At 45.2% G+C, this 24,654-nt stretch overlaps 1 protein-coding gene across 1 annotated transcript in view; it reads right to left on the reverse strand.

Moving 5' to 3' along the window:
* Positions 1-15,701: 15,701 nt before the first annotated feature.
* The window catches only part of LOC310779450 (neuropeptide Y receptor type 2-like), a gene marked incomplete at both ends in the record, with an annotated part of 45,085 nt that continues 36,132 nt past the window's right edge, over positions 15,702-24,654 (reverse strand). The window contains 2 exon segments of the mRNA XM_083639983.1: positions 15,702-16,295; positions 17,076-17,229. Coding sequence (XP_083496109.1) covers positions 15,702-16,295; positions 17,076-17,229 — 748 coding nt within the window.

The raw sequence follows: 24,654 nt of genomic DNA on the forward strand, positions 1-24,654 counted from the left end.
TCCAAAACGCTGGACTGCTGCGGGATGAAGAGGATGACGCCACGGGGACTGCCCCCTAGTCCGATACCTCACGAGTCCGATACCTCACGAGTCCGACACCTCATGGTTTTGGGTTAGGGTCTGGGGGAGGTTAGGTTTAGGCGTGGGGGTGGGAGAGGTTAGGTTTTGGGTTAGGGTCTGGGGGATGTTAGGTTTAGGCGTGGGGGTGGGAGAGGTTAGGTTTTGGGTTAGGGTCTGGGGGAAGTTAGCCTCTTTTTTCGGACTCGTGAGGTGTCGGACTCGTGAGGTATCGGACTCGTGCCATGGCACCTGAAGGAGAGAGGAGAGTGGTTGACGAAGCCACCCTGAACCTGTTCGTTTCCGACACTGAAGATGAGGACTTTGGTGGTTTCAGTACGCAGGAAGAAGAGGAAGACGAGGATTAGTGACTTGACTTCTCTGGTTACAGGTTTGCTGCACATATACGGTAGCCTATTGTTGTGTGATTTTGTCTGGGGATTAGTGACCTGACTTTTGTTTTGTTTTGTTGAAATGTTAATAAATGGGAGCTTCCCCAAACAGCGATCTCTTTCCCGACATTCCTCTCTGTGCACGAACCCTTTCATATGGTAATTAAACATCAAAACACCCGCGGCTTATAGTCCGGTGCGGCTTATAGAAGAAAAAAATAGTCAATTTTGGTCCCGCGGCTTATACACCGGTGCGTCTTATAGTCCGGAATTTACGGTATTTACATTTTGTAAATATCTGATATTTTCTGATACGCAGCGGCCCATAGCGTTATTATATCATAGATACAATGCCAGAAAATGAACGATCTAGCGTTATTTACCTGGGTTCACCCCTCGCTCTGCTGTCCGTCACATTGATAGCAGCTCCTCACCCTCCCGCTCCTTCTAATCCATATAACGTTATTCCAGACCTGCTCAAATAAATTACACCCGGCCATTTAATTCATCGTCCATAATCTCGAGATCAGATATAATTAGCCGTGATAAGCATGCTATGGTTTTAGCTACAGATCGACTGCTCTGAGCTCTGAACTCTGCCCTGCCATCCCTACATCCGGGTCACCTTTGACCCGGATTTATTTGGGAACCACTGAGAGGCATCAGTATTTAACAACACGTTCTGCTTGGTTCTTCAACGATTCGAAAGTGACACTAAACAATGACTGTCAGTTTATGCTTGTTTTGAAGCCTTACATCGAGACCAGGTGGAGAAGAGTGAGGCACGACAGAAGATAGGCTGAAGAACTGCCCCCCCCCCCCCCCCCCCCCACATCCCCGGCAGCTAACGACACTAATTAAGCCGTGTTGGAATTCAACCTGCCTCCAGAGTTCTGATGAGCGGCTTAATTGATGAAGTCGCGGTGGACGACTGACGTCTGTGCTGCAGGCAATTCCACCCAGTATGGATTAATCCTTCATTTTAATGAAGGTTGAATGACAGGGTGACTCACTTACGCACACACAGAGACACGCACACACGGAGACACACACACACACACACACACACACACACACGCAGGCACGCACGCACGCACGCACGCACACACACACACACACACACACACACACACACACACACACACACACACACACAGACACACACACACACACACTTGTGTGCACGCTCGCTCCACATCCTTTGTGTGACAGACAATAAGCTGATTTTGTGTAAATGGCTTTGCTTATCTACAGATCGTGACAGGACAGAGAAGCTTGCATCGCCGCGGCAGGCAGGAAACGCGAGGTAGGTGAGCTGTGGTGGGGTGGGGGGCGTGGCCCGGTGACTCGGAGCCTTAAGCTTATACAATCTCTGACAGGTTTGTTCACTTGTTCAAACAACTGCCATGTCATAACTCGCGAGTCAAGATTACAGTGGTAATCTGTGACATCATTAACAGCCCTGACACCTATAGCGGGAACTAAGCAGTAAAAAGAAAAATCAGGTGTTTATGTCTGTCTGTCTGCACGGGCGCCGGAAGTGGGGGGACAAGGGGACATTTTGTCCCCCTAAATATGAGAGAGAGAGTGGGGAAAAAAGAGGAGAATCCGCAGGGAGTGCACAAGAGCATTCTCCCCCCGCCCCCTTCCTGCTTTTGTCCCTCTAATTGCAAACTCGTTCCGGCACCACTGTCTGTCTGTCTGCCTGCCTGCCTGCCTGTCTGCCTGCCTGCCTGCCTGAATTTAGCACGATAGCGTCAAAACCGTGCAATATGCAGTCACGAAACTGTACAGGTGTGTAGTTGACATCAAAATAAAGGGTGAGTTTGAAAATGGGTGTGATTCGAGCAACACCCCCCCCCCCCCCCCACACACACACACACACACCCACACTAAGTCGTAGGAGTCATGCCTCATTGCACGGCACTTCCTACAGATCTCCTGTCAATCAAACAGTGGGGGGGGGGGGGGGGGGGGGACTTGTATTTTCTGTCACTACAGTTTGAGTTTCTCTTCTCACGATCACATATGGCTGTGTTCCGATCTGCTAGTAGTTCCCCTTCGAAGTGGACTGCACAGGGTATTCAGCCATGTTAAGTAATACGGCTCTATAGAGAGCCGCAGGAATGAGTCCGGAAAACATCGAGGGCGGTCTGAACACGCCGGCCGGTTCGAGATTAGGTTGCGGGAACCGGCTCTGGCACGGGACCCTGCCGGTCTGAACACGATATCTGAGAAACTCAAGCTCTTCTGTCTGGACCATCAACAGCTAGTGTGTTTCGTCTGTCGAGATTCAGGAACACACACTGACCACATATTCAGACCGATCGATGAAGCTGCAGCGGATCACAAGGAGGAGCTTAAGAATTCACTGGAGTCCGTAAAGGAGAAACTGGAGCTCTCTAATAAGCTCTATAAAAAGCTCTTTAATAAAGTTAAAGGAAACATGTGATCAAACAGCAGGACACATTAAGGTCCAGGCCAGACGCACATGGAGGCAGATTATGGAGGAGTTTAAGAACAAGAACAGCTCTTTCAGGCCCAGTCAGTGTCATAGAGAAGGAGCTGAGAGCTGAAGACGTCTCGGTCCTGCAGAACTACAAGGCCACAGTAGTCAACAGAGTCCACCACCCCCTGCTGGAGGATCCACAGCTGGTCTCAGGAGCTCTGATAGACGAGGCCAAACACCTGGGCAACCTGAGCTTTACAGTCTGGGACAAGATGAAGGAGGTGGTCTCCTATATACACGCCTGTGATGCTGGACCCAAACACTACTGGTCCATACCTGACCCCCCCCCCCCCCCCCCCCCCCCGTCTGAAGATCTGACCAGTGTGAGAGATGGAGAGTGACAGCAGCTCGCTGACAATCCAGAGTGGTTTAAATACTATGCCCTGGGCTCTGAGGGCTTTAATTCAGGAACTCACAGCTGGGATGTTGAGGTTGGAGACAGTCGATACTGGGAACTGGTTGGAGACAGTAGATACTGGGAACTGGTTGGAGACAGTAGATACTGGGAACTGGGTGTGTTTAGCACAGTCTGCCCAGACCAAGGGAGACATACCGTTCATCGCGGCTAACATGCATTGTCTCAGACGTAACCGTCACGGCACGATGGAGGTCCCGCCGCCCTTGGTGGCCGCCACACCACAAATAGGCACCTGCACGGGAAACTTTCTAACACACACACTCACACTCACACTCACACTCACACTCACACTCACACACACACACACACACACACGAACACGCACACGCACAGGCAGACACACGTACACACACACACACACTCACACACACACACACACACACACACACACACACACACACACTCACACTCACACTCACACTCACACTCACACTCACACACACACACACACACACACACACACACAATAAAGAGAAGAGACATGTTTGTGCTTGAGAAGGGTATTTGTTGTAAAGGCCAAAATTGTGCTTGGTTACAGTTTGTCACACAGTATTTACACCAAATGATACAATGTTACAGAGCGAGTGATCGCCATGTTACAGAGCGAGTTACATGTACATGATCGCCATGTTACAGAGCGAGTTACATGATAGTTACAGAGCGAGTGATCGCCATGTTACAGAGCGAGTTACATGATAGTTACAGAGCGAGTGATCACCATGTTACAGAGCGAGTTACATGATAGCCATGTTACAGAGCGAGTGATCGCCATGTTACAGAGCGAGTTACATGATAGCCATGTTACAGAGCGAGTGATCGCCATGTTACAGAGCGAGTTACATGTACATGATAGCCATGTTACAGAGCGAGTTACATGATAGCCATGTTACAGAGCGAGTGATCGCCATGTTACAGAGCAAGTTACATGTACATGATAGCCATGTTACAGAGCGAGTGATCACCATGTTACAGAGCGAGTTACATATATGATAGCCATGTTACAGAGCGAGTTACATGTGATCGCCATGTTACAGAGTGAGTTACATTCATGTTTGATAAAGGTTGAGCAGATCTGCATGTCTTCTTCTTCTGCTGTGGTATTTTATGGAGTTGGCATCCTTCATGTTGCATTACCGCTTTCTTCTGGATTTATCCATCCACTGTTCCCTACATTCTCGATCTCTCAGATCTGCATGTCTCCTGTCTCATAAACCTCACACATCATCACACAGCATAGCAGGAAACACACCAGCCGCAGGAGTGGGGATGGAAATAGCAGATGAAATCATTTTATAAAAAAAAATATAAAGAAACACAAAAATCATCTGGAAAAAACTCTAGATTTGTGTTCGATTTGGAGAGAGATGGAAGTGTCGTTCCAACATGAGAAGAAAGAGAAGAAGCTTATTTTTCTTTATTTCCTTTTAAATGTGACTTTACTATAATTATGATTTCACTCACAAAGTAAAGATCTGCTAATCATTTGCACTGTGACCTTTTGGATCTTGTATTTTACCCTGTAATGTTAGTTTCTTTTTATCTGGCCCTTTTATACAGTAAATACTTTGGACTGCTTCTGTGTATGAAATACCCGATCTGGGCCCGACAAATAGAAGGGAGATTCTGGCCCAGGCCCACGGGCCCGGTTGGGCCAGGCTCGAGTTCGGGCACATAATCTACCCTCTCTATTTTAGCGTTAAAGTTCTGAATGGCTTTAAGACCTTTGCTTACAAAATAGTAACGTGTGGGGAGGGATAGAGTCAACTGCGCTTTTGAAAGAACTAGAAATCTCACGCCCTAGGGTGGAGACTCTGGAGAAACTACCTTCTCCCCTTAACTCACCCTTTTACTCTTCTCCCTTCTTCTTCTGTGGTGTATTATGGCAGTTGGCATCCTTTATGTTGCATCACCGACTCGTTCTGGATTTATCCATCCACTGTTTTCCTACATTCTCTCCCCTACTCTCATGACCTCACCAGGAAGGATTGATGACATCACTAATGACATCACAATTTCTTGAGTGACACCACTGATGACATCACTTCCTTTACAAATGATGATGATGATGATTTCAGGCACGTTTCCAAATGAAACCCTTCACTGAAAAGTATGTTTAATTTTGTTGATTTTAAATGTATTTTTTGTCCTCTCTTTTATGTTCATATTTTAACTATCAAACAAAAGGGGGAGGGGTGAGTATAGGGCAGGGCAGGGAAGAGGAGAGGAGAGGAGAGGAGAGAAAGAGGAGAGAGGAGAGGAAGAGGGGAAAGGAGAGGAGAGGAGAGAAAGAGGAGAGGAGAGAGGAGAGGAGAGAGGAAGAGGAGAGAGGAGAGAAAGAGGAGAGGGGAGAGGAGAGGGGAGAGGAGAGAGGAAGAGGAGAGAAAGAGGAGAGGAGTGGAAGAGGGGAGAGGAAGAGGAGGGCAGAGGAGAGGAAGAGGAGAGGAAGGGGAGGAGGGGAGGTGACAGGAGGACAGAGGGATGTGGGTTAAACCCCTCTGAGATGGAGGGCTTAAGAGAGGGAAAGACAAGAGAGGGACGGGGAGGCTAAATCCCAAAACTGAGGGATTTTATAGCTCTGATATTTGATCCCCTCTTACAACAGATGTGAGTGTGTGTGTGTGTGTGTGTGTGTGTGTGTGTGTGTGTGTGTTTGTGTGTGTGTGTGTTTGTGTGTGTGTGTGTGTGTGTGTGTGTGTGTGTGTGTGTGTGTGTCTGTGTGTGTGTGTGTGTGTGTGTGTGTGTGTGTGTGTGTGTGTGTGTGTGTGTGTGTGTGTGTGTGTGTGTGTGTGTGTGTGTGTGTGTGTGTGTGAGAGTGAGTGAGAGAGGGAGAGAGAGAGAGAGACACACACACAGTCTCTGTCCTGCTGTTTCTTACCATTATTGAACTTTTCTCCAAACATTTAAAGCAGCAACATTATCCGTTAGTTAATCTGCAGTTTGTTCCTGAGCAGTTTGGAGATGAAACTATTCTATTGATAAGGCTCAGGCCAGTGGGGAACGAATGGATTTGGTCATGCAAGTCTGAACAAATAATAAAATGAGATAAGGCTGTAACACTTTGAGCAAATACATTTCAAATTCAATTCAGGTGTCAGGCTTCAGTCAGGCCGTAGGAAATCTTCTCCACACAGCGATCGACAGCGTGAAACCCAGACTCCTAAACAACAGCAGATAATCACAAGCACAAACTTCAGCGTAAAACCAAGACTCCTAAACAACAGCAGAGAATCACAAGCCCAAACTTCAGCGTGAAAACCAGACTCCAATACCAATAGATACCAATAGATACCAATAGAGTAATCCATTCAATAACTTCTGTTGTAGTGTTTTTGAATGTGAATTGAATGTGGGAGAGGTTTCTATCCTACTTGGTACCATCATTTAGGTCGATACCGTATAGGCTAGATACACTAGACGACTTTAAAATTAGGGCTGTCAAACGATTTATTTTCTTAATCGCGATTAATCGTGCGATTAACTATAATTAATCGCGATTAATCACATCTTTGTATCGCATGTTTAAAATGCTATTATTTTGCATTGCAAAGCATTTTTTATTAGATATTAATAATTATTACCAGTGTGTCGTGATTGGGAATCAAATGAATGCAAATAAATGTACTTTGTGATCTTAAATTTTAGATTTATTTTCAATTCAATAGAAGTGCAATGTAGACAGGAGTTCACAAAATGTCTACAAAATGCATCTTGAATAGAAAATAAATGCACAATAATTGTAAACACTCCAGAACGCTCCAGAACCGATACTTCCGGCGGCGGCGCTGTGGAGCAGTCGAAACCCAAAATGACACAGCCGAAGAAGGCTGTATCTGAGCTAAAAACTTTGGCGCTTCCATGTGAATAAAGGCTCGGTATTAGAAACTGTGTATTGTATATCGCGTGAAGCCATTGGAGCCGACCTCCCAGTGGTTAGAGGACCCGCGCATCCGAGACTCTGAAGGAAGAATGAGTGAGGAGTCTCGCGCTAGCTAGCTGGCTGCTAGCTGGCCGCTAGCTACTTTTAGGTGATCGCTCGCATCAAACTCGATGTACTTCGGTGATATTTTAATTCCGTTTTACACAAGGCGCAAACTACGGCTCTTGACTTATCCACTGTGCCATTTGGGAAGTAAAACGAGCCATTTAAAAGCGTATTGCTGTCGTTCTCTTCCATGCCTGCCTGCACAAGCAGGAGACAGGAAACCGAATGGCTTGACTACAAGTACGGGTGCGCGAAGGGACAAAATAGCGGCATGCGATTAACGCGATAAAAAAAAATACCGCGTTATGATCGGCGCGCGTTAACGCGCGATTAACGCGTTAACGCTGACAGCCCTATTTAAAATCTTAACTGTGATTATGAAAAGACTGGGAGTTTATACGACACGACTTTTTCATTAAGATTGTTTATCACAACTGAAAAACTCACTGAAATTGATGCTTTCCTATTATTCACGTGTGTGCCCTTAGTATCAGAAATATCTATTGCATGACACTACCTATTTGACTGCTTTTGGCTCATTGCCACTCCTAGTTTTTCATTGGATATTGACGGGATTCCACATGCACATGTGAGTTGAGTTGAGTTGACTCAGTTAAACCAGTTTACACTACAAGAGACATTCAAACATGTTTGATATAATCGTTGTGGCTCCGACTGGCTCTGACTGGAGTCGGGAGGCAGTTTACACTTGACGATTAGAAATCTGTACCCATAATACACTAACAGATTTTGCTGCTAATTGGCACAACTGCCCACAACAACTGCAGACTAGAGTCAACAAAGACAGACTGAGCCCAACTGGAAATCCTATGTAAAATCGGTGGGAAACTCTTGTAGTGTATTTTAAGCATTAAAGTCATCGAGTAGCAATACCCTAACGAGGCTGATCAAAAGCATCCAACACGGTCACACGTGCATGTGTTGGCTGTGTGACTCGGAGGACTGGGGTCATTCCAGGAGGTTGGCTCCTCCTCGGCTCTGACCGGCCGGATGCCCGTGGCTCGTGCCAGCTGGTGCCCCAGTGGCTACAGACACCTGCCCATCAACTAAAGGTCACTAATTCACTCTCCACAGCAGAGCAGGTCCATCAGCAAACACAACTCCAGGGCTTAAAGCAAGAAAAAAAAATGAACTGAATAGTCGTGAACTGAATAGTTCCGTTGCGGAAGGGGGGTAGTCACCATCACACCTTTCATTTCTCTATAAAAGGGCGTTGGGGTAGTGCAGTGGTTCCCTGCCTAGAAACACAAGGGTCACAGGTTCGAGCCTCCAGCTTGGTCGGGCATCATTTGGCCATGTCTTCGGGTGGGAAGGCGGATTAAGGTTATGTGTCCTGGTCACTGCACTAGTACCTCCTCTGGTAGGTTGGTCTGGACCTTCATCAATACTTATCAATACTTTACATTACAAATCCGTGAGCATGGTTTAGTTACACTGATTAGTAACCAATGCGCACAGTTTACTAATCAATAAGGATGGGGCCGTCTGCGGTTCACCAATCGGTGCCCGTATGGATTTTCACATCTATTATTGTTTTGTTACCAGGTGACCCCTGGGGGGCACTATAGAGAACAGTTGAAGCAATGCTAGATTTTGATGCTGAATAATGATTGTAAATTATTAAAGATATCGGTGCTGCCAGATATCAGTGCGGTCAGATATCGCTGTGGTTAGATAAGGGGTGTGGTCAGATATGGGTGTGGTTATATATTGGTGTGTGGTCAGATATGGATAGGGTGACCAGAGGTCCCGCCTTGTGCGCGACTGCACAGCATTTTCATGACTTTTCACACATCCCGCAAATTGAGAAGATGTCCTGTGAGTAGCGTGAGTAGCTATTCCCAGTAACTAACTAGTAGCAATAATAACAAAAGTCAATGACCAAATTCCCATACTAATGGTAATACTACACATATTAACGCAACATTGGGCCTGCATCTTTGCACAAAGCTCTCCAATGTTGTTTTGGCACAATTGAAGACAGCCTCAAATGTTTCTCAACAGCCTCAATGTTTCTCATTACTACACTGCTGCTATGGGCAATTACAACGGACAATTATAAATCCCATAAGCTGTGCTCTTATTGTTGTTATGTTCAGATGAACCAATATGTAGCCTACTGCAGTATATGGTTTCAGTATAGGGTTCAGTAGTATATTGTTCTACTAGAAAAGCCTGGCTAACTTTAATGTCATGGTGTTTGGAAGGTACAAATATCCCATGTGTTTAATATCTGAACAGAAGCCTGTCAGCAACATGTCCTGTTTTATTGTAGCCTATTTTAGTCAGATGTCTTGCTTACTGTATTTACCTAGCGTGGGAGTTGGGAAAGTTGCATTAAAATACAATCTATTGAAGTTTTTATTTGCAGGCTCTATTGTGTGCTACTGAATCAACCAGAGGGCAATATATGAGAGGGGATAATATAAATGTTTTTTGTAAGTTAGATAGACATTATATCTCAATTTTAGACTAGCTCGAAGCATCGTTAACGGTCTCCCACATTGTCCCACACAAATGTACTCTTTGGTTATTTATTATTATTATGTTATTATTTGGTCTATTTGGTTTGCTGGGATCTGGTCACCCTAGATATGGATGGGTGTGGTCAGATATCGCTGTGTGGTCAGATATGAATGGGTGTGGTCAGATATCGCTGTGGTCAGATATGGACATGGTCAGATATGGGTGTGGTCAGATATGGGTGTGCTCAGATATAGGTGTGGTCAGATATCTGTGTGGTCAGATATCGGTGCTGTCATATATCGCTGTGGTTAGATATGGTTGTGGTCAGATATGGGTGTGTTCAGATATGGATGGGTGTGGTCAGATATGGATGTAATCAGATGTGTGGTCATGTGTCGCACCAATTGAATGGTTTCCTGTCTCCGCCCATTTATTCAATACATACCAACATACCGTCATTTGGTGTTTTTTCCTCCTGTCTCAATGAGTTGTGTACCAGCTTTCATAAACTTCATTTAAGCTATATTTCAGCTATGATACACAAGTGGTTCTCAGGACTGATTTTGCTTCACATGTTTCACATCCATCAATAGTCTGTTTCTGGTTCTAGCACAGATTGCAGTGATTGTATCAGGGCATTACCATAATAAACCCCTAAACATCTTTATGATAAGGCCAGTCAATTAGAATACAATAATTTAAAACTTAATTAAATGCATTATATCTTTTTATATCACTCGGTAGCGGAGGTGGTAGTGTTCTCACTGTGTGGGAAAGCAGTTAAACAGACAAGTGGAGGTTTATCATGAAGGTTTTGAACACATCTGTGCATCCAGATAAGGATAATAAGTTGTTTTGTTGATTAAATTAATTTCTCAACACCTAAAACGTATAGATGACTCCACCCTCAAACAGGATATTATTTTGTTAGCAAAGGTATTAAAATGGCTATAATATATTTCTAAAATGTGTTTAATTGTCAGCAATGTCACCTTTTTCCATGTCAACACATGGAAAACTAACACAAAATGTATTTCGTGTGACCCAGGCACACAACCCAAATAAAACTAAATATCACTTTGGTATTTGGATAGTCTGCCTACAGAGAGGCTACAGAGTATAAATTTTAACATTTCAACAACTTATTAGTTGAGATTCAACAATAGACTGTGTACTATGTTCATGAATTGTCACATAATTAATAAGCTGTTGAAATGTTACAAATACTCTGTAGACAATCTGTAGGTACACAATCCAAATAAAATATTACCATGTGACTGAAACTATTAATTGATTCAATTAAAAATTATATATATTGGCACTGTTAACTGACTAATCGATTGTTTCAGCACTGGGCTATGGGAGAAGTGAGATATATACATATATATATATATATATATATATATATATATATATTAGGGCTGTCAGACGATTAATTTTATTAATCGTGATTAATCGTGCGATTAACTATAGTTAATCGCGATTAATCGCATCTTTGTATCGCATGTTTAAAATGCCATTATTTTGCATTTCAAAGCATTTTTAATTAGATATTAATCATTCTTACCAGTGTGTCGTGATTGGGAATCAAATGAATGCAAATAAATGTACTTTGTGATCTTGAATTTTAGATTTGGAATGTAGACAGGAGGTAACAATGTCTACAAAATATATCTAGAACCGATACTTCCGGCGGCGGCGCTGTGGAGCAGTCGAAACCCAAAATGACACAGCCGAAGAAGGCTGTGTCTGAGCTAAAAACGTTGGCACTTCCATGTGAATAATGGCTCGGTATTGGAAACTGTGTATTGATAACGTGTATATCGCGTGAAGCCATTGGAGCCGACCTCCCAGTGGTTAGAGGACTCGCGCATCCGAGACTGAAGGAAGAATGAGTGATGAGTCTCGCGCTAGCTAGCTGGCTGCTAGCTGGCCGCTAGCTACTTTTAGGTGATAGCTCGCCTCAAACTCGATGTACTTCGGTGATATTTTAATTGCGTTTTACACAAGGTGCAAACTACAGCTCTCGACTTGTCCACTGTGCCATTTGGGGAGTTTTTTTTAAGTAAAACGAGCCATTTAAAAGCGTATTGCTGTCGTTCTCTTCCATGCCTCCTGCACAAGCAGGAGACAGGAAACCGAACGGCTTGACTACGGGTGCGAAGTATGGGTGCGACGAAGGGACAAATTAGCGGCATGCGATTAACGCGATAAAAAAAACGCGTTATGCTCGGCACGCATTAACGCGCGATTAACGCGTTAGCGCTGACAGCCCTAATTAAATAAAACTATTATTTTATAGGCTTCATATAAAAGGTGGAGCATTTAAGCTGCTGCCAAAATAAAACCAAAACATGAAAAACAATAAACAACTAAACACAATAAACGTCACTTCTGATTTCATTTTCTTTTCTCCATGCAACCATTCATCTGTCAGCTTTTGACTAAGAAGGATTTGCGCTCTCTCTCTCTCCCTCCCTTCCCCCCCCCCCCCCCCCCCTCTCTTCCATCCCCCCCCCCCCCCTCTCTCTCTCTCCCTCTCTCTCTCTCACAAACAATGCTGACCTTTTTGCCTCATAGAGTCCCACCATCGCGAGATTGCCCATGGGACCTTGGGAAGTGAAATATCCATTAATTTCCCTATTATGTTTCATAACATCCTTATAAAAAGAGTTTGACTTGATTCAGAATCACGAGCTATATTACATAGTCCAAACATGTTCATTTCATCTAACTCAAATTAACAGTAATTAGTACCGGCCATGGTCATCCCACCTGGCCAAACCTACATAGACCAGCCATACAGTATGACACGTGACAGCAACATCACGTGACGTCTCTGAAGAAGACTGCAGTCAAAACAGTCAGGTATGACAAACAAAACCTATTAGTCAATTCATTACGAGCTCTTCACAATCAGGAGAGACCATAGAAAATTTCAATATTCAAGATTCAAGATTCACTTTATTTGTCACTTTCCTGTATTCCTGTTCACTCGGACAAAAAGGGAAAGACAAGAATTGAGATGAATGTTCTTTGGTCTCAATATTGCTGATTCGCTTGGTTTGTACAAACAAAACTCTTTTTATAAGTATTTTACAAATCCTCAATGGGAAAATGAATGGGGAATGAAATCTTTTTGTCGAACCCTAACGTTATTTCAGTGTTTTTCTTCTCTCTCTCTCTCTGTCTCTGTCTCTGTCTCTGTCTCTGTCTCTGTCTCTGTCTCTGTCTCTCTCTCTCTCTCTCTCTCTCTCTCTCTCTCTCTCTCTCTCATTCCCTTTCATTTTCTCTCTCTCCCTCTCTCCCCCCATATCGTTATATATACTTCTATTCTCCCTCGCTGTTGTCCCTTTCTTTCCATTAAGACATAAAAAAAACCTGGCTATAACATTTACAGCTGTCAGAAAATGCCATCTTTGTTATGTAACAGTTTCTGAAGTTTCATAAAGCTTGCATCATGCATTGGCCTCGTCCTGCTTGTTCAGCCATCTTGGCTCAAAGCAAAGTGTCCATAAGAATCCCTTTGGGCTTAGTAACAGTCTGACGAAATGTCTTTCTGGGCATGCTGTTCCATTTCCACGCCGTTCGCTCTCATTCGGTCACTGCAGATTAATTGTGCCATGTCCTAAAGAGGTCGCAGGTTCAATCCTCAGAGCGATACTGAGCAGGCTCCACATGCTCGCTCGCTGTAAACGCCTCTGGATGAGACCGTGAAGCCTTTCAATGTTTACGATGTAAAGGTGGAGATGGAGTTAAAGCCCTATTTTCACAAGATTTCGCGGTAAAACCAAATCCGAAGTTATATTCAGTGTTTTTTAAGTCTTTCTCTCGCTGCAGGCAGCAGTTGTTGTCAAGGGAACCATGTTGGGAAGTGAGAAGTTTCCAAACGGGGAAATAAAAATGAATCGATCCCTTAAGTTTGACATCTCTGAAATATGGTGGATGGTCAACCATGGACCTAAGACACCTATTATTATTATTATTATTATTATTATTATTATTATGGTTATTATTATTATTATTATTAAGGTAATAATAATAATAATAATAATAATAATAATAATAATAATTGTTATTATTATTATTATTATTATTATTACCTTTATTATTATTTATTATTATTGTTGTTGTTGTTGTTGTTATTGTTATTATTATTATTATTATTATTATTATTATTATTATTATTATTATTATTATTATTATTTAAAGGTATACTATGCAACTGTTTCATAAAAAAAAAACATTATAGTTTTCCCTCAAAACATCAATTCTGGCGCACACAATACTGTGGCAGTGTGTTTATGGACAGATGCTGCCCCCTGCCTGATTTTGGTGCCGTTTTCATTTGTTTGGCTGTGGACAGAACGTTTTCAGGCAGAGGTATTGTAGACCTCCCACGTATGGGGCATTTATAGCGCCCAGCCAATACCATTGCTCACAGCTTCAACAGCCCAGCCAAGAGCATCGCTAAGATGGTCTGAGAGTAAGTCACTTTAGGACAGCGGATTAAAACCAGATAATGGAGCTTCTTCCCAGATCAGTTTTTGCTGTTTGGAGCTCATACCTTGATGGTTTGGAGGTATGTGTGCGTTTATTTGTGCTTCTATAACATAACCGCTGTGAAACTATCAGAGAAACACTTTTAATCCCTGTGTTTCAATGGTTTTCTGGTACTCTCTCTCTCCCCAGGTATCGTCAAGCTCACTTGACCACATAAACACAGAAGACAACCAAACAATGTCTAACCAAAAATACACACACGGGGCTGCGTCTGACCACATAAACACACTGCCACAGTATTGTGTGGTTCAAGTTGATGTTTTTGAGCGGAAACTTTTCTATAAGGATACCAAAAAAAAAGCTTTTCCAACATGACACCCTTTGAACACCTGACTTGACCGGAGCGCAGGTTCAAACGCCCAAACGAAAGTCTTCCAAGAGTGTTGGAGTCACAGTGAGAGTCCCGATATGAGTTTCGCCATCCCGACGAGGTCGCGTTTCCGTAGCGACAGAGCTTCGATTGGGATGCCGCCCGTGGCCGCGGAGCGACCCGAGTCGCTTGAATAGCTAGTCTCTTCATCCCTCATGCCATCCCTCTTTTAATCCCTGCTTTTCTATCCCTCTTTTTTCCCACCCCTCTAGCAATTATTTGGGGATTTCTCTTCCCAAAATCCCAACTTGTCTGTCTGTCACTCTCTAGTTTATCTCATTTCTTTGTTCTCTTTGTATACCTTTGTCCTCTCTCTCTCTCTCTCTCTCTCTCTCTCTCTCTCTCTCTCTCTCTCTCTCTCTGTCTCTTTCTCTCTCTGCATCATTCTTAAATCTACAGTGCAGGTGAACAAATGTGGAATCTCCTCTCTCATCTATTTCCGTCTATTCGTTTGTTTATTTTGTCTGCAGTTTCTCTTTTCTTTGTCTCTCACACATCCTTGTCTTCTCGCTGTCTGTCTGTCTGTCTGTCTGTCTCTCTCTGTATGTCTCTATCTGTATGTCTCTCTCTGTGTATCTCTCTCTGTATGTCTCTCTCTGTATGTCTCTCTCTATCTCTGCATATTTCTTGAATCTATTTGTGTGCAAGTGTGGAATCTCTTGCTCTCTTCTTTAATCTATTCTTTAATCTATTACATCTGTCTGTCCGCGGCCCTTCCCACGTAATTCTGCGTATTCCCAATCTCCCCACTTTTAATCCCTCCTCCATCACAAACCGCCTCCGTCTCTTCACTAACCTCCCCCTCTATCATCCCCCCTTCTCTGTCTCTCCCTCCCTCCCTCCTCCCTCCCTCTATCATCCCCCCTTCTCTGTCTCTCCCTCCCTCCCTCCTCCCTCCCTCTCAGTGGCATCTTCCCTCTCTCTCACACGTCGGTGGCGTTCAGGCGGGTGGACACCGTGTCCTGCGCTTCCAGCACTTTCTTCTTCCTCCTCCCCCCTCCTCCGCCCACCGGGTGCACGCTGTCCAGCCGGCCGCTCCGCCCCCTCTCCACGCCGGCCCCCTCCCCCCGGCACTTGAAGACGGCGAGGAAGGCGGCACGGTAGTTGCGGTTCATCCAGCCGTACAGCAGCGGGTTGGCGAAGGTGGAGCACATGGCCACCACGTGGAAGACGGTGTAGAGCAGGCGGAAGTCTCGCAGGTCGAGCACGGAGCTGTCGATGTCGGTGGCCAGCTGGAAGGCGTGGAAGGGCAGCCAGCTCACGGCGAACACCAGCACCATGGTGGCCAGCATCTTGGTGGTCTTGCGGCGCCGCCTGTGGCGCTCGGAGCCGGCCGTGGAGGAGACGGTGCCCGTGGGGCCGGGCGTGACCGGGCTGACGTGCGCCCGCAGCTTGGACCAGATGCGAGCGTAGGCGAAGGAGATGATGGACAGGGGCAGGAAGTACTGCAGGATCAGCATGGAGATGCTGTAGACCGTGCCGTCCGTGTTGTTGCCCGGCCACTTCTCCGTGCACACCTGCAGGGCGGCGCCGGAGAGAGAGGGGCGACACACACAGGGTTAGATGATAGCACACAATGCGTTCTCACTCCAAAATCATCAAATACAGATGTCTGGTCAGGGCCCCCCTTGGCGTCACTTTTTTTTTTACCATGCGTTTGTCCAGCAAAATGCTGGGAATCGAACCCCGTCATAAACCTATACTCCCATCTACCACCTCAATCACAATGCTCTTTACTGGTCATCGTTTTATCTCATTGTTCCGTAGCGTCGATTTCAGATGTTGTGGGAGTTCTATAGAAGTCTATTGGACAACCCTGCATGTTGTGGGAGTTCTATAGAAGTCTATTGGACTACCCTGCACGTTGAGGGAGTTCTATAGAAGTCTATTGGACTACCCTGCATGTAGTGTTTGTGTGTGTGTGTGTGTGTGTGTGTGTGTGTGTGTGTGTGTGTGTGTGTGTGTGTGTGTGTGTGTGTGTGCAAGCATTTTTATTTATTTATTTTTATTTAACCTTTATTTAACCAGGCAAGTCATTAAGAACAAATTCTTATTTACAATGGCGACCTGACAAAAGGCAAGCCTCTTGAGGGAGAAGGGTATGTGCATGTGTGCACGTGTGTGCGTGTGCATGTGTGTGTGTGTGTGTGTGTGCATGTGCGTGTCTGTGTGTGTGTGTGCATGTGCGTGGGTGTGCATGTGTGTGTGTGTGTGTGTGTGTGTGTGTGTGTGTGCGTGCGTGCGTGTGTCTGTGTGGGTGTGCGTGCGTGTGTGTGTCTGTGTGTGTGTGCGTGTACCTGGATGCTGTTTCCTGGCTCCAGGGTGAAGGAGCCGTACTCTCTGAAGATGGCCAGAGGGCTGGCCAGCACGGCGCTCAGCACCCAGGTGAGAGCGATCACGCCGAAACACACGTCCTTACGCATCCGCGTCTCCAGGTGGTACACTATACACCTACACACACGCACGCACACACACACACACACACACACACACACACACACACACACACACACACACAAACAAACAACAGTAATTAATACAAGGCACAAAACCACACAAACTTCAGAACTATAAAAAAGACAACAGATAACAGACACAAAAAGTGCTAACATGACTGATGTTAAAGTGCTGGTGTGCTCATTTTATTGCACTCGAATTATAAAGTGCTAAAGTAGATTGCACAAAAATGGTATATTGTAGATGTCACATTGCCCTCCTTTGCACAAAGTGTCAGTTTTGCACAAGCTATTGCACAGAGTGAGCGTACATGGATGCAATTATGTATGCATTTTAGCAAGTTGCATACATAGATTGTAAGCATACGTACTCTTCCATTGAATCTAGGGATTCCTTGAATGGATATGCATGGCCTTTCTAGACACTACGGGCCCTATCTTCCCCCTGGCCTTAGGCGCTAAACTGGAGTTAAACGCAAAAAAAACACTCTTTGCACCTGCCTACCTGTGACTTGGGAAGATAGCATCATGTTTTTACGCAGAGAAATGCACTTTATGCTGAAGAGGCTTGGCACAGTGCCAGAATAGGCCAGAATGGGCGTCTCGGCCTTAAATACCAGCCTGAAGCTATCTTCCCAACTGGCGTTAATTTTGAGTAAGTGGCGTTAATTTTGCCGTTAGCGCTTTTCAAAACCAGGCCTTATTCAGTGCGCCAGCCCTGGGGTAGTAGGCTATAAAAAGAACGTGGCCATACACGTTTGTAGCGTTAAAATTAAATCCCTATAAACTGGTTATAAAATACTGTTGCCTCTGTATGACCTACATGAGCAAATGAGACCATCAGCTAGGAGATTGGATATTGGGGTACGGTGGTGCTGTGGTAAGCACTGTCGCCTCACAGCTCAAAGGTCCTGGGTTCGATTCCCACCTGGGACGCTGTGGGCGCTGGAGTTGTGACCCCCCCCCATATCTTCAGTGCCTACTGCCCAGGTGGGTTATCTCATCGAAAGGGCCTTTCTGTGTGGAGTTTGCATGTTCTCCCCGTACCCCCCAGGGGGTTCCTCCGTACATAACCCCCCACTAAAAACATGCAGAAGATTGTCATCCGAACAGTGACGACAACATCTGAAGTTGGTCCAATGATGGTCCAATGAAGGTCCCCGGGCGCTGGAAAGAAATAGCGACCACTGCTCCTGGCCTGCCCCCTGGAGGAAAGGACAAGCCTGGATGGGTCAAATGCAAATGCAGAGGACATATTTCACCGGCCACCGTCAGCATGAGTGTGTGTAGTGGCCGCATGCATGTGTTGTAGTGTTCGTGTGACAATAAAGACGGGCTGCCGTCTGAAATCGTGTTTATTTCTTTGTTGTTATTTACATGTCTGCGCTGCACCACACCACATAGCGGAGGACGGGGAGAAGCTGGCTGCCCGTCCCGTCGCCAGGAAAACCCACGGCTCCGCCTCCGGCCTAGCGGAGCTCTCTCTCAAAACAATTGAAAACAACAATCATGTTGCGGCTGAGCAAGGAGATCGATTTTATTTCACCAGAGCTGAAGGCAGCAAGACAAAAGACTGCTCGAAATAACAGGAGAGTTTGGGAAATAACAATCAGTCGCCTGCAGTGTTTTCATGTCACACTATGGTACCGGGTCCACAGCCCTGGAACCTCCTGGTACTAGAAATAGCATGACTCAACCCAGGTTGTCCCGGTTTTTGACCGGTGGAAAGCTACAAAAAAGCCGTGCCAATACCAGCGGTGGAAGTGAGGTTTCCAGGCCAAATTTCAAGCAGAAGGCCACACATGCATAACCTGCTCCCCCCACGACGTCAGTCAGCTATGTTGTTGTCAGTCAAGTCCAAGTATGACACCTGCCATGACGTCAGATATGACGTCAGTTCATTCTAGCAAGGGTTCTACATCACCTCCCTCTCTCTGGCCGATCATAGCAGCAGCTGGCTTCACGGCAGTCCATCTCCCCTGAAGCTGTCCTCTGAAGCGTCGTTTTGCACTATATCTGCAGACCGAATCAGCATCCCAAGTCGTCATTACCCGTGGATAATCCCCGTGGATCTTTCAACGCTCCCCACTCCACTCCCGGCATGTCAGATTCCGAGCAAGAACAGTCCATGGACAGTGACGAGAGTTTCAACGACGATACCCAATTCCGGATCCGCAACGGAAGCCACGGTGGGAAGGCCCCGGCGCACGCTCCCGTAGCACGGGGCGCGTCACTGCGATGGCCCGTGGGAGGAGAGCAGAAGAGGAAGGGCCGTGCAATCGTGGACGGCCAAGGACGTGTGCGAGCGAGCCGGAGGGAGAGGCCGCTCGGCGTGGACGAAGACCAGAACAGGAAACTGCCCCGCGAGTCGGGAGGCGCGGAACAAAGAGCAGACACGAGACGCCATGATCTCCCTGGTCGCACTGACCTCCAGGCCGCGGAAAACACAAACAACTTTTATTCCACATCCACATGTGTCACAGGTTACATCCACTGTTCTTTCTCTTGCTGGATAATATCAAACTAATCAAAAAGGAGACGGTATAAAACCATGTGTCTTCACAGCTAGGTTCTGCCTCAACTGAACTGATTCCACCGTACAACAGCTAACTGAGGTTGCGGGTCCAATTATCTTAAAGTGACAGTACACGATTGTCAAAATAAATGAAAAAACCTATTCTAGACATACAATATACCGTATATAACTTGAAGTTAAATTGATTGGAAAACGTATTTATTAATAATGGTTAGCTTACTTTTAATATTCTAAATGTCGAAATGTATAACTCAAAACGTGCATCTATTAGGAATAGAACAGATAGGAAAACTATAAGAAAATATCAAGTCAATCTTTGCCTCATACAATCGGTTTGGGTTTGAATTTACAGGCCTGTTAAATGTATGCAAATGTTTTTATGACAGTAAATTAACTCTTCACAATCTCTGCGAACCGAACAGGTTGTATTCCGGCCTATAAGTCAAGAAAGATTCTGGCGGGCCTACATTAAAGGTCTCCTTATATATATATATATATATATATATATATATATATATATATATATATGCTGCTCGGATTTCCAGGATTTCCATGCTGAAACGACTTTGATATTAGCAGGCTAAATTAATGGACATCATAATAAGTTTTCAACTGTAATAGAAAAATTGAAATGAAATGCCTTGCTGATCCATCAATAATGAGATGCCCGTTTAAATGTATATAGGAGGATTTTTATTCCACATGTTTACATCTGTGCACAGAGTCTCCCCTGACAGTCCAAACGCTTAGTCAAGAGAGCCACGAGTCAAAGTCTCTTCCCATCATATACTAAAACTATATGAGCACCTTGGAGGCCAGTGATCTTCCACTGCTCTCACAAAGTTCCATCTAGCCCAGTACGTTTCCATTAGACATTCACAAAATACACAATAACCTCCGTCTGATCACACAAGACAAAATACATGTTATCTCCCTTCAGGAATGCTCTGCATGATGGAGAGCATAGTCCACAAAATACATCTTAGAAGAGGAGCCATGAATCATTTATGGAACAGAGTCGATATTGATCAACAATCAATTAATAAGCGATCAATCAATAATTTACACAATCATCAGAGATTTCGGGGGGCAGGTGCTCAAGTGAAAAAAAAGAAAGAAGTGCAATGACTTCTATCGATCATTACATTTCCATTAATAACAATAATAATAATAAGTGGCCCTGCCACTTCGCTGGCCCGGCCACTAATAATAATAATTAAAAAAGAAAGGGAAAAAAGAAAGAAAAAAAACAACAACAAGACAACAACAAAAACATTCGTATCAGTATGGTTTTAACCTGCGATGTGTAGGGCCGACGCCTATGTCCCCCTGTCCACGGTACGTTATGTCAAGCTCAGACCTGGGACTAGCCCCTCTGCTCCCCCGTTAGCCCGGTGGTTTGCCGGCCCATGGCAGTTCACCGGGCTGGACCAGTCCTCTGCGCTGTACGAAATCTACCCAATAGTGGTCGCATGTCACCTGTGGGGGCGCCTCTGGGCAAGGAAACGGATCGACGTGAAATGCGACAATGCAGCGGTGGTCCATCTCCCCTGAAGCTGTCCTCTGAAGCGTCATTTTGCCCCACCCACCTCCCCATCCGCCACCAACGAGTCTTGCCTTCTGTAGGATCCCCCACGGGGAGGGGGGATCCCCTATCCTAGCCTATGCAGATGCCCTCCTCTCGCCTCAAGAGGAGCGCCACCGTCCAATGGAGTCATGCGCCAAAGTATTTGCCATGCATGCCGATTGCTAAATAAAGTTAGTTAAATCCTACCAACTGGGCATTATGACTCATTAACACAATGCTTGCAAAGTAACACGAATGCATCTTGAAAACGACCTGTTCCCTCGAGGAGTGCAGTATCCTGCTGTGACAAGGCTGCGAGCTCACAGGAGTTGAAATGATGTCAATGTGCCATTGCGCGTCTTAACCTGAGTGCATCACCTACTCTCTCGGCCCACACAGCGCCGCCCGGGCTCGCCTAAGTGATGCCTAATCGGCCTGTTAGCAGAGTGGGAACAGGCGTCAGAGTGGGCTTTCATTTGCATATGAATCCTCTTTCAAACAGCAGCAGTGTATTAAGAATGCAGAATAAATGCTATACTTCTACATTTTATTATTTCTTGAATTTGCATTCGGAGCAGCTTGGCGAGCGCAGGTACTGGAGGGGTTCGTTGATTATGGACATATTGATCGAGGCTGTGACCTTTTGGACCTTCCACCGATACACCCTGCATCCATTTGCATGTGAATCTCTCCTGCCGACAGCGGGTGCATTACGGGTTTTTAAACCTCGTGAACCCAAGAGCTGTAGAATTGTCTCAACCGACAGGGGAGCATGGTATCCTTCAGTTACAACCCACAGGGTGATATCAGTTACAACCCACAGGGGAGCATGGTATCCTTCAGTTACAACCCACAGGGTGATATCAGTTACAACCCACAGGGGAGCATGTATCCTTCAGTTACAACCCACAGGGTGATATCAGTTACAACCCACAGGGGAGCATGGTATCCTTCAGTTACAACGCAAAGGGTGATACCAGTTACAACCCACAGGGGAGCATGGTATCCTTCAGTTACAACCCACAGGGTGATATCAGTTACAACCCACAGGGGAGCATGGTATCCTTCAGTTACAACCCACAGGGTGATATCAGTTACAACCCACAGGGGAGCAGGGTATCCTTCAGTTACAACCCACAGGGTGATATCAGTTACAACCCACAGGGGAGCATGGTATCCTTCAGTTACAACCCACAGGGTGATATCAGTTACAACCCACAGGGGAGCATGGTATCCTTCAGTTACAACACAGTAATCAACCCACAGGGGAGCATGGTATCCTTCAGTTACAACCCACAGGGTGATATCAGTTACAACCCACAGGGGAGCATGGTATCCTTCAGTTACAACCCACAGGGTGATATCAGTTACAACCAGTGTTGGGCAAGTTACTCTGGAAAAGTAATTAGTTACTGTTACTGATTACTCCTTAAAAAAGTAATAAAAGTTACTTTACTGATTACTTTTTCAAAAAGTAACTAGGTACGTTACTAGTTACGTTACTAGTTACTTTTATTTTTATTTTTACCCCAAATACCGTCTAGCATGTCACTGTATTAATTATTTTCGCTTTGGTATTATATAGGCTATGTTAAACGAAAAGCCAAAGGCATTTTACTTTGAAATTCGGTTAGAAAGAACAGGAAGTGGTGTGTTAAGACTGGCTAGCTTCACACGAAATGAAATCAGACAGTCACTCACAGATAACGTGAGTGAAAGATGCTGTTACTGTCGGAAACTCGGAGTGGTAATACAACAGCCTCAATGCAAACGTTTCAAGCTTCGTTGCTGAAAGAAAAGTGATGATCTGTCAACATTCCCTGGGCCGGCCCGTCTGACTACGGTGAGAAAGGCTTTGACGAGGTTAGGAAGTAACTGTGTACAACACTGACTTACCCAAAGTGTATCTGTTAATCCAGTGAACACACCCAAGTCTACCTCACCCAGCGTCGCCTTCAATTTAGCCTCCATCCCCGCATATTCTCTCTCGAGGTAGCCAGGTTTCTCTTGCTCGTCTCCTTCTTCTGACTCGGTTTGTTTTGAAAGCCAGCGCGCACGCTCTGGCGCTGTATCGCGCACACACACTATGACGTATATGTGTGCGTCGGCGTACTCACGGTCCACCTGAGTCGGTAAGGATAAAATGTTTTCTTTTACATAGAAAACACTGCATTCTGGCAGGCAATCATGTAACGCAGTAACGCATGCGTTACTTGGATTAGTAACTGTAATTAATTACTGTTTTGGAAATTGTAACGCCTTATATTACTTAGTTACTAAAAAAGTAACTAATTACAGTAACGCGTTACTAAGTAACGCGTTACTGCCCAACACTGGTTACAACCCACAGGGGAGCATGGTATCCTTCAGTTACAACCCACAGGGTGATATCAGTTACAACCCACAGGGGAGCATGGTATCCTTCAGTTACAACCCACAGGGTGATATCAGTTACAACCCACAGGGGAGCATGGTATCCTTCAGTTACAACCCACAGGGTGATATCAGTTACAACCCACAGGGAGCATGGTATCCTTCAGTTACAACCCACAGGGTGATATCAGTTACAACCCACAGGGAGCATGGTATCCTTCAGTTACAACACAGTAATCAACCGACAGGGGAGCATGGTATCCTTCAGTTACAACACAGTAATCAACCGACAGGGGAGCATGGTATCCTTCAGTTACAACACAGTAATCAACCGACAGGGGAGCATGGTATCCTTCAGTTACAACACAGTAATCAACCCACAGGGGAATCACAGGGGAGCATGGTTACAACACAGTAATCAACCCACAGGGGAATCACAAGGGAGCATGGTATCCTTCAGTTACAACACAGTAATCAACCCACAGGGGAGCATGGTATCCTTCAGTTACAACAGAAACAGGGCAGCATGGTATCCTTCAGTTACAACAGAAACAGGGCAGCATGGTATCCTTCAGTTACAACACAGAAATCACAAAAATCATAGTTACACGGTTTTCACCTGACGGCAACGATGTGAAGGGTTGATTCTCACAATGCTTTACAGCAATTTTTTTTTAAATCATTATAGAATTCAAACTCATTATGCTCTTACCAAGTTTTTATCCTATTAAAACCATCTTGCATTGAAAAGTCCTCAATATTTAGTTTTCTTTAAGATATTAAATTGATACTGTTGCTGTTCTACATTTAGACTTGATACCTGACATTAATGACATGGGGCCCTATTGTCGTACAGGCGCTATCGTTTGCGCACCTCTTATGCCATCTTCCCTGGGCCTTATGCTATCGTCTACCTCCACCATCCAGTTTTGCGCTGGGATCTA

This window comes from Poromitra crassiceps (genome assembly GCF_964638095.1).
Source record: "Poromitra crassiceps genome assembly, chromosome: 7".
Lineage (NCBI taxonomy): Eukaryota > Metazoa > Chordata > Actinopteri > Beryciformes > Melamphaidae > Poromitra > Poromitra crassiceps.